The sequence below is a fragment of the Haliotis rufescens genome, unplaced genomic scaffold, assembly GCF_023055435.1.
Source record: "Haliotis rufescens isolate VD_foot unplaced genomic scaffold, xgHalRufe1.0.p SCAF_15, whole genome shotgun sequence".
Lineage (NCBI taxonomy): Eukaryota > Metazoa > Mollusca > Gastropoda > Lepetellida > Haliotidae > Haliotis > Haliotis rufescens.
Window position 1 is genome coordinate 35,667,382 of NW_025963835.1, and position 12,058 is coordinate 35,679,439.

The window sequence follows — 12,058 nt, forward strand, 5'->3', positions numbered from 1 at the left end:
GTTGTCCTATGTTACATGGGTGTTAGTTGTCCCCTGTTACATGGGTGTTAGTTGTCCAATGTTACATGGGTGTTAGTTGTCCCATGTTACATGGATGTTAGTTGTCCCATGTTACATGGATGTTAGTTGTCCAATGTTACATGGGTGTTAGTTGTCCCCTGTTACATGGGTGTTAGTTGTCCAATGTTACATGGGTGTTAGTTGTCCAATGTTACATGGATGTTAGTTGTCCCATGTAACATGGATGTTAGTTGTCCCCTGTTACATGGGTGTTAGTTGTCCAATGTTACATGGGTGTTAGTTGTCCAATGTTACATGGATGTTAGTTGTCCCATGTTACATGGATGTTAGTTGTCCCATGTTACATGGATGTTAGTTGTCCCACGTTACATGGATGTTAGTTGTCCCATGTTACATGGGTGTTAGTTGTCCCATGTTACATGGATGTTAGTTGTCCCATGTTACATGGATGTTAGTTGTCCCATGTTACATGGATGTTAGTTGTCCAATGTTACATGGATGTTAGTTGTCCCATGTTACATGGGTGTTAGTTGTCCCATGTTACATGGGTGTTAGTTGTCCCATGTTACATGGATGTTAGTTGTCCCATGTTACATGGATGTTAGCTGTCCCATGTTACATGGGTGTTAGTTGTCCCATGTTACATGGATGTTAGTTGTCCCATGTTACATGGGTGTTAGTTGTCCCACGTTACATAGGTGTTAGTTGTCCCATGTTACATGGATGTTAGTTGTCCCATGTTACATGGGTGTTAGTTGTCCCATGTTACATGGATGTTAGTTGTCCCATGTTACATGGATGTTAGTTGTCCCATGTTACATGGGTGTTAGTTGTCCCATGTTACATGGATGTTAGTTGACCCATGTTACATGGGTGTTAGTTGTCCCATGTAACATGGATGTTAGTTGTCCCATGTTATATTGGTGTTAGTTGTCCCATGTTACATGAGTGTTAGTTGTCCCATGTTACATGGGTGTTAGTTGTCCCATGTTACATGGGTGTTAGTTGTCCCATGTTACATGGATGTTAGTTGTCCCATGTTACATGGATGTTAGTTGTCCCATGTTACATGGATGTTAGTTGTCCCATGTTACATGGGTGTTAGTTGTCCCATGTTACATGGATGTTAGTTGTCCCATGTTACATGGGTGTTAGTTGTCCCACGTTACATAGGTGTTAGTTGTCCCATGTTACATGGATGTTAGTTGTCCCATGTTACATGGGTGTTAGTTGTCCCATGTTACATGGATGTTAGTTGTCCCATGTTACATGGATGTTAGTTGTCCCATGTTACATGGGTGTTAGTTGTCCCATGTTACATGGATGTTAGTTGACCCATGTTACATGGGTGTTAGTTGTCCCATGTAACATGGATGTTAGTTGTCCCATGTTATATTGGTGTTAGTTGTCCCATGTTACATGAGTGTTAGTTGTCCCATGTTACATGGGTGTTAGTTGTCCCATGTTACATGGGTGTTAGTTGTCCCATGTTACATGGATGTTAGTTGTCCCATGTTACATGGATGTTAGTTGTCCAATGTTACATGGATGTTCGTTGTCCCATGTTACATGGGTGTTAGTTGTCCCATGTTACATGGATGTTAGTTGTCCCATGTTACATGGATGGTAGTTGTCCCATGTTACATGGATGTTAGTTGTCCCATGTTACATGGATGGTAGTTGTCCCATGTTACATGGGTGTTAGTTGTCCCATGTTACATGGGTGTTAGTTTTCCCATGTTACATGGGTGTTAGTTGTCCCATGTTACATGGGTGTTAGTTGTCCCATGTTACATGGGTGTTAGTTTTCCCATGATACATGGGTGTTAGTTGTCCCACGTTACATAGGTGTTAGTTGTCCCATGTTACATGGATGTTAGTTGTCCCATGTTACATGGGTGTTAGTTGTCCCATGTTACATAGATGTTAGTTGTCCCATGTTACATGGGTGTTAGTTGTCCCATGTTACATGGATGTTAGTTGTCCTATGTTACATGGATGTTAGTTGTCCCATGTTACATGGATGTTAGTTGTCCCATGTTATATTGATGGTAGTTGTCCCATGTTACATGGATGTTAGTTTTCCCATGATACATGGGTGTTAGTTGTCCCACGTTACATAGGTGTTAGTTGTCCCATGTTACATTGGTGTTAGTTGTCCCATGTTACATGGGTGTTAGTTGTCCCATGTTACATGGGTGTTAGTTGTCCCATGTTACATGGGTGTTAGTTGTCCCATGTTACATGGGTGTTAGTTGTCCCATGTTACATGGATGTTAGTTGTCCCATGTTACATGGATGTTAGTTGTCCCATGTTACATTAATGGTAGTTGTCCCATGTTACATGGGTGTTAGTTGTCCCATGTTACATGGATGTTAGTTGTCCCATGTTACATGGGTGTTAGTTGTCCCATGTTACATGGATGTTAGTTTTCCAATGATACATGGGTGTTAGTTGTCCCACGTTACATAGGTGTTAGTTGTCCCATGTTACATGGATGTTAGTTGTCCCATGTTACATGGGTGTTAGTTGTCCCATGTTACATGGATGTTAGTTGTCCCATGTTACATGGATGTTAGTCGTCCCATGTTACATGGATGTTAGTTGTCCCATATTACATGGATGGTAATTGTCCCATGTTACATGGATGGTAGTTGTCCCATGTGCTATTGGTGTTAGTTGTCCTATGTTACATGGGTGTTAGTTGTCCCATGTTATATTGATGGTAGTCGTCCCATGTTACATGGATGTTAGTTGTCCCATGTTATATTGGTGTTAGTTGTCCCATGTTACATGGATGTTAGTTGTCCCATGTTACATGGAAGTTAGTTGTCCCATGTTACATGGATGTTAGTTGTCCCATGTTACATGGGTGTTAGTTGTCCCATGTTACATGGATGTTAGTTGTCCCATGTTACATGGGTGTTAGTTGTTCCATGTTACATGGATGGTAGTCGTCCCATGTTACATGGATGTTAGTTGTCCCATGTTATGTTGGTGTTAGTTGTCCCATGTTACATGGATGTTAGTTGTCCCATGTTACATGGATGTTAGTTGTCCCATGTTACATGGATGGTAGTTGTCCCATGTTACATGGGTGTTAGTTGTCCCATGTTACATGGGTGTTAGTTGTCCCATGTTACATGGGTGTTAGTTGTCCCATGTTACATGGATGTTAGTTTTCCCATGATACATGGGTGTTAGTTGTCCCATGTTACATAGGTGTTAGTTGTCCCATGTTACATGGATGTTAGTTGTCCCATGTTACATGGGTGTTAGTTGTCCCATGTTACATGGATGTTAGTTGTCCCATGTTACATGGATGTTAGTTGTCCCATGTTACATGGATGTTAGTTGTCCCATATTACATGGATGGTAGTTGTCCCATGTTACATGGATGGTAGTTGTCCCATGTTATATTGGTGTTAGTTGTCCCATGTTACATGGGTGTTAGTTGTCCCATGTTATATTGATGGTAGTCGTCCCATGTTACATGGATGTTAGTTGTCCCATGTTATATTGGTGTTAGTTGTCCCATGTTACATGGGTGTTAGTTGTCCCATGTTACATGGATGTTAGTTGTCCCATGTTATATTGATGGTAGTCGTCCCATGTTACATGGATGTTAGTTGTCCCATGTTACATTGGTGTTAGTTGTCCCATGTTACATGGATGTTAGTTGTCCCATGTTACATGGATGTTAGTTGTCCCATGTTACATTGGTGTTAGTTGTCCCATGTTACATGGATGTTAGTTGTCCCATGTTACATTGGTGTTAGTTGTCCCATGTTACATGGGTGTTAGTTGTCCCATGTTACATGGATGTTAGTTGTCCCATGTTATATTGATGTTAGTTGTCCAATGTTACATGGATGTTAGTTGTCCCATGTTACATGGATGTTAGTTGTCCCATGTTACATGGATGTTAGTTGTCCCATGTTACATGGATGTTAGTTGTCCAATGTTATATGGATGTTAGTTGTCCCATGTTACATGGATGTTAGTTGTCCCCTGTTACATGGATGTTAGTTGTCCCATGTTACATGGATGTTAGTTGTCCCATGTTACATGGATGTTAGTTGTCCCATGTTACATGGGTGTTAGTTGTCCCATTTTACATGGATGTTAGTTGTCCCATGTTACATGGATGTTAGTTGTCCCATGTTACATGGATGCTAGTTGTCCCATGTTACATGGATGTTAGTTGTCCCATGTTACATGGGTGTTAGTTTTCCCATGTTACATGGGCGTTAGTTGTCCCATGTTACATGGATGTTAGTTGTCCCACGTTACATGGATGTTAGTTGTCCCATGTTACATGGATGTTAGTTGTCCCACGTTACATAGGTGTTAGTTGTCCCATGTTACATAGGTGTTAGTTGTCCAATGTTACATGGATGTTAGTTGTCCCATGTTACATGGGTGTTAGTTGTCCCATGTTACATGGATGTTAGTTGTCCCACGTTACATAAGTGTTAGTTGTCCCATGTTACATGGATGTTAGTTGTCCCATGTTACATGGGTGTTAGTTTTCCCATGTTACATAGGTGTTAGTTGTCCAATGTTACATGGGTGTTAGTTGTCCCATGTTACATAGGTGTTAGTTGTCCAATGTTACATGGGTGTTAGTTGTCCCATGTTACATAGGTGTTAGTTGTCCAATGTTACATGGGTGTTAGTTGTCCAATGTTACATGGGTGTTAGTTGTCCCATGTTACATAGGTGTTAGTTGTCCCATGTTACATGGGTGTTAGTTGTCCAATGTTACATGGGTGTTAGTTGTCCAATGTTACATGGGTGTTAGTTGTCCCATGTTACATAGGTGTTAGTTGTCCAATGTTACATGGGTGTTAGTTGTCCCATGTTACATAGGTGTTAGTTGTCCCATGTTACATGGGTGTTAGTTGTCCCATGTTGCATGAATGTTAGTTGTCCAATGTTACATGGGTGTTAGTTGTCCAATGTTACATGGGTGTTAGTTGTCCCATGTTACATAGGTGTTAGTTGTCCAATGTTACATGGGTGTTAGTTGTCCAATGTTACATGGGTGTTAGTTGTCCAATGTTACATGGGTGTTAGTTGTCCCATGTTACATAGGTGTTAGTTGTCCAATGTTACATGGGTGTTAGTTGTCCAATGTTACATGGGTGTTAGTTGTCCAATGTTACATGGGTGTTAGTTGTCCAATGTTACATGGGTGTTAGTTGTCCAATGTTACATGAATGTTAGTTGTCCAATGTTACATGGGTGTTAGTTGTCCAATGTTACATGGGTGTTAGTTGTCCCATGTTACATAGGTGTTAGTTGTCCAATGTTACATGGGTGTTAGTTGTCCAATGTTACATGGGTGTTAGTTGTCCAATGTTACATGGGTGTTTGTTGTCCCATGTTACATAGGTGTTAGTTGTCCAATGTTACATGGGTGTTAGTTGTCCCATGTTACATGGATGTTAGTTGTCCCATGTTACATGGATGTTAGTTGTCCCATGTTACATGGATGGTAGTTGTCCCATGTTACATGGATGTTAGTTGTCCCATGTTACATGGATGTTAGTTGTCCCATGTTACATGGATGGTAGTTGTCCCATGTTGCATGGATGTTAGTTGTCCCATGTTACATGGATGGTAGTTGTCCAATGTTACATGGATGTTAGTTGTCCCATGTTACATGGATGCTAGTTGTCCCATGTTACATGGATGCTAGTTGTCCCATGTTACATGGATGCTAGTTGTCCCATGTTACATGGATGCTAGTTGTCCCATGTTACATGGGTGTTAGTTGTCCCATGTTACATGGATGCTAGTGCTTTCTCAGTAAATTTAGGTGGAGTTTATTTTCATATTTGACAAATTGCCCGGAACCTCCGAAGATAGATATGTAAGAGTATCTGTGGTCTACACGTTTTGTAACATTATCCCCATGAATCAAGGAATGATCCATTTTTTCCTTACTTTTGTCCAGTAAATCATGTGCAGTTTCAGAAGTAAGCTTTGTTCTAAATTTCTCAGCCTCTTCTTCAACCCACACAAATATAAAAAAGAAAATTCGTGACCGGAAGGTGTGTCGACTTGGCTCAAGAGTGACTGAGTTTTATATATATACATCACGACGGGGGACACCAGAAATGGGCTTCACACATTGTACCCTTGTCGAGAATCGAACCCGGGTCTTCGGCGTAATGAGCGAACGCTTTAACAACTAGGCTACCTCACCGCCCTCTTGGCTCAAGAGGCTATGTCAAAGCTGTGTCATGAAACAATTCGGAGGAGGCAATAACATGATCCACCACACTAGCCCCATGGTTCCCTGTAAAAGTATAATGTCCCACACTGACGTCTGAACCGCACCTTCCATTCTTAGTTCGTATATTCAATTAAACAATTCTTGTAAGCTCTTATTGAAATTAATCAACAATAGATCCACACACAATCTTTTTAACTGAAACTGTCTACCAGAAATCCACATACACTGTTATCATGCCCCTCGAAGTATTCAAGAATATCACCTTCTACAAAATCAGATTCAGTTCTGGCATTCAAGTCTCTTCCAAACATCCTGTAAATATCCTCACACTGCGCCAATACACCAAGTAATTCCTCAAAGGGGTTGTGTAAATTTATGGTGGATATACAAATGAATACATGGATAAGTAAATCTTTCCTGCATCAAAATACGTTTTTATCTGACAACATAAAAATGCCAATTATTGGTCACACACATTGACGGCACAGGTAGCTATTGGCCACACCCAAAGACGATGGTGAGAGCGGAAACGAACCTCATTCATTTGATTTACTAACTGTTATCTATAATGTTATGTTACCATAAACCTAACCCTAACTCTGATTTATTTACTGCATCTCTCCGTACCCACTAACTGAAACAAACGTGTCATACTGTGTCACGAAGCTTGTACAACACCTGGCGCTGTATGTCAGTGTGTGCAACGTAGGGCCTCGTCAAACGACCAAGGTGACACAACCACACACACAAGTGGATTGAAACAGAATCGTACCGGTGACTCGCTGCAATGAAGTTGTACACATTCTCGGTGAAATGGCACTGTCTGTGTTTGTTGGCCACCTACACGTGTTGCTGTACTGGAAACAAAGTGGAGTTGAAGCTGCAGGCTATCCAAGACGGCCTGACCTCAGCCCAGGGGGTGATAGGGACAGATATCCTGCCCCTCGTGGATGGCCAGTGCCCCTGTGGGGAAGGTAAGGCTCAAGTTACTATTGTGCTTCATCCACCTGACGCAGTGGGCATGCCATGTACGTTCATATAATCCTATTACTGTTGCCGTTTGCACACTTGGGACAACTAGGGACAACTAAGGACACCTAGGGACAACTAGGGACAACTTGGGACAACTAGGGACACAACTAGAACTAGGAACAAGTAGCAACAACTAGAACAACTAGGGACAACTAGAACAACTAGAACAACTAGGAACAAGTAGGAACAACTAGGGAGAACAAGGGACAACGAGAACAACTAAGGACAACTAGGGACAACTAGGGAGAACAAGGGACAACTAAGGACACCTAGGGACAACTAGGGACAGCTAGGGACAACTAAGGACACCTAGGGACAACTAGGGACACCTAGGGACAACTAGAACAACTAAGGACAACTAGGGACAACTAAGGACACCTAGGGACAACTAGGGACACCTAGGGACAACTAGAACAACTAAGGACAACTAGGGACAACTAGGGACACCTAGGAACAACTAGAACAACTAAGGACAACTAGGGACACCTAGGAACAACTAGGGACAACTAAGGACACCTAGGGACAACTAGGGACACCTAGGGACAGCTAGAACAACTAAGGACAACTAGGGACAACTAGGGACACCTAGGAACAACCAGAACAACTAAGGACAACTAGGGACAACTAAGGACACCTAGGGACAACTAGGGACAACTAAGGACACCTAGGGACAACTAGGGACACCTAGGGACAACTAGAACAACTAAGGACAACTAGGGACAACTAGGGACAACTAGGGACAGCTAGGGACAACTAAGGACAACTAGGGACACCTAGGGACACCCGGGGACAGCTGGGGACAACTGGGGACAACTGGGGACAGCTGGGGACAACTAGGGACAACTGGGGACAACTAGGGACAACTGGGGACAACTGGGGACAGCTGGGGACAACTAGGGACAGCTGGGGACAACTGGGGACAGCTGGGGACAACTAGGGACAGCTGGGGACAACTGGGGACAACTGGAGACTTGTAGCGGAACACTCAGCTAAATTACTGTCAGCACGAAAACAATATTAATCATTCGGTACTCTTTTCGTTTTAATTTAGGTTTTAATTTTAATTTGATGTTTAAATTGATACATTTAGTTATGTTAATTGGGTTATTAAGATTAACCATGTTACAAGTAATGATGTTTGTGCGATGATTTACATCATGATTACTTTCTTGTGTTGTTGTGTCATCTTGAATGTGTCCACTGTAGCATGAGTAAGTTAACATTTAAAGTCACATTGGCACTATTTCCATATCGTGACTATCAAGGATGATACATAATAAATACATTTAGACTATATAAAATCCTGCCAACGAAGGACAGTAAAATAACAAGACTTATCACAGAAAAAAGATTTCAAACTAGAATGTAATCATGAAAAGGACAGCACTATACATAACAATACATGATAAAAACGGGCTACAGATCGCCAGCCACCTGAAGGTAGATCACCATACATGGGACCACGGGGACTTACAGTACCTTTGCTATGTCATCAGGCACTTTGCTATGACTTTAGCCAAATTACCACAATATCAGGACGCCGGACTCTAACCTAACCCTACCCCGAACCCTAACTCTTGCTAACATGTCGGATGCTGCTACCCAATACTCAGTATTTCCCAAACACCACAATGTTATCAACACCGCTCATATTCACATATACTACATCAATATAGCCATGCCACTTCCCCTGTATTCACATATGTAAAGGTATGGACTAGACGGCATTTACTTTTACACCTTTAGTCCTGGTGACACATCTGCCTGTTAGTTTGCAATTTAAATGCAAGGAAGCTGGTATTTATGTATCAACGAGTGCGTCATACAACGTCAGTGATTGTGTGAAAAGTTAAATTAGTGACACTCATGGATTATCTCTTTGTACTCCTAGAATGTCTATAACATTTGATAAATATTTCATTCCTGCTTTATACTAGACTGATAAGCTTCATCAGAATCCCTACATAGACACATTCTTCAGGGCACTATCAAATACTAGTCAAAGCCATTATTAAGTACTGTTTACCTAATGACAAAGTAGACACAATTTATGGATAACAACTTCTTAAATACTGTAAAGGCGACGTTTCGGTATAGATTATCATACCGTTGTCAAGCAAGACAGAATGAAGAACATTGTACAGAATATATGTAGTAGGTGGGGGAGAAAAACACTATAGCTCTCCAGGCTCAAGGCTTCATCGTCCCTAAGACTAAATGAGAGGAGCAATGCATCCAAACAGGAATAGGCCAAGTCATTAATACATCAGACTCAAATAGATAATAAAGTGAAATCAAATTGTCATCAATATGTACATGGAACATAGGTGGTCTGCCAAGTTAACTAGATGACATTGGTTTTCTTGACTATATTAGGTCACATGTTTATTACAAACGAATGAAGACAAGTATATAGCTACCCCTGAACTACACGACATTGTACTCTTTTCTAGCAATGCAATCAAACTTTCCAAGGTAGGTCGACTGTCGGGGGTCAATCATGCCTCATTGTACGCTGTTCCTATAGACAGGAATTCAGAATGTAGTTGGCCGAAGGTTAGCCCTTATTATAGCTAAAATGGATAGAATTATCATTAAACCGCCCGCATGTTATCAGAAATGAGCGGGCCTTTGTAACTCGATAATGCTCTCATATTGTTTGACGACGGGCCATTATCACGCCCCTTGTTAGGTGACGTCATAGGGATAGGGATAGGTGACGTCACCTTCAGTAGAAAATATACCATGTCCTGTCACGTATGGAAGGAATAAGTCGTATGCTGACAATGTTATAGTCAACATGATGGCCTTAACATACTTGTTAATGTTACAGATAGAAATGTTAATGAAGCATTAATTTTTTTGTCAGTTGTATACCTGAATCAACAGAATCTATGAAAAAGAAAATTGACATTAATTCCAGACAGTTTGACTTTTATGGACCGGGCTGTCACAAAGCAAAGATGGAAGCCAAACGTAGTGTAATACACTTCAGTAATTGACACCAGAAATGGGCTTCACACATTGTAACCATGTCGGGAATCGAACCCGGGTCTTCGGCGTGACGCGTGAACGCTTTAACCACTAGGCTACCCCACCGCACCTTACGCAACTATAACAAATTCAGCAGCTTTGTGGAAAGAGTTAACACGTATTTCAAATACCCGGACAATTTATGATAATATTAAAAGGGATATTTCATCAAAAGTCCTGCACAAATAAGTCAGTTTGAAGAGTTTATATTAGAATCTTCCATAACAGTTGAAGAAATACATAACACTATTACGCATTTAAAAAAAATGGAAAATCACCTGGAATTGATAAAGTGCTCATTGAAATGATTAAGTCTTGGGAACCAATTATAAATCCCTTCCTACTAGCTTTGTTTAACAAGATATCTAACAGTGGATGTTTCCAGACTTGGGGACTAAGTCAAATATTATCCCGCTGCATAAAAAGGGCGACATAAATAATCCCCATAATCACAGAGTTATATCATTACTAGGAAAGATTTATGTGTATAAAATGACAGACTTACTAAATGGGACGGTGTTATGAGAAAAGCAGGTTATTCGACTATGGATCATGTTTTACCTTATGTGCAATTATTGAAAAATGTCGAGAAAAAAGAAGATATTGTTTGTAGCTTTTATTGATCTTAAAAAGGCTTTCGATTACTAGTATGTCAATCGAGCAAAGCCGTGGAATATATTGTCTTCCTCTGGCTTAAGTTTGTAAAATGCCGAGGGCATTACAAAGTGTATACCGATCCATAAAAGTATGCGCTAGATGTCATACAGATTTCACAGATTATTTGGTTTAAGAAAAAGATGTATGTTGAGTCCTACGCCATTCTCATTATCTATAAATGAATTAGCTACAAGCATTATAACATATTGAACTCATGGTATACACCTCTTTCCAGACATAGTAGAAGTATTAAATGTTGTTATTTGTGGTTCCTGGTACTATATGTGGTTTACGGCGCCAGATAAATATTCTAGATTTATATGCAGATAAGTGTGGAATGACTGTTAACTTACAAAAAACAAATGTTGTTGTGTTTAGAAGAGGAGGAAATTTATCATCTAAAGAAGTGTATAGAGAACAAATTTTAGAGGTTAATACTGATGGATATCTACGATTAGTCTTCACTTGTAAGTTTAGCCTAAGTAAATCTGTTGCTGATCTAGCTCTACGTACCAAAAAAGACTTTAACTGCAACTAGAAAAAATATATATTGCTGTCCCCAAAATGTGTTTCTGTGTTATTTGATTGTCAGATTAGTCCGATTCTTTTGTACGCGTCTGATATTTGGGGGATCAATAGAGTTGAAAGTATAGAAAAAATCCACCTACTGGCTTGTACAAATAGGATCACAAACACCTCATGCTATAGTTCATGGTGAATGTGTCCGATACCCTATGTATATCAACTCACTTGTTGGTAGTGTTGGATACTGGTGTTTTATAGTATCAGTGCATGAGGGACCGCCTCCACATGTTCTGTACAACATGTTTGTGTATTTAGATAAATTAGGGTCGACAAATTGGGCTTCAACTATTAGATATCATCTATTTTCTCGTGGTTTGGGTTTTGTTTGGCTGTCACAAACAGTTGGAGATAACAAATGTTTAATAAGCATGTTGAAGGATTGTGCTTTAATATGGTTCATCAAAGTTGGATATCTACCATTAATAACAGTTCAAGATTTAACCTTCATAGAGAATATAAAAGATTGTGAGAACCAGAAAAGTATA

General features: G+C 40.4%; 1 protein-coding gene across 1 annotated transcript in view; it reads left to right on the forward strand.

Moving 5' to 3' along the window:
- Nucleotides 1-6,968: 6,968 nt before the first annotated feature.
- LOC124124566 overlaps nucleotides 6,969-12,058 on the forward strand; it is a 35,609-nt gene continuing 30,519 nt past the window's right edge. Inside the window, exon 1 of the mRNA XM_046487763.2 lies at nucleotides 6,969-7,240. Coding sequence (XP_046343719.2) covers nucleotides 7,054-7,240 — 187 coding nt within the window. The 5' untranslated portion in view covers nucleotides 6,969-7,053. The remainder of the gene's footprint in view (nucleotides 7,241-12,058) is intronic.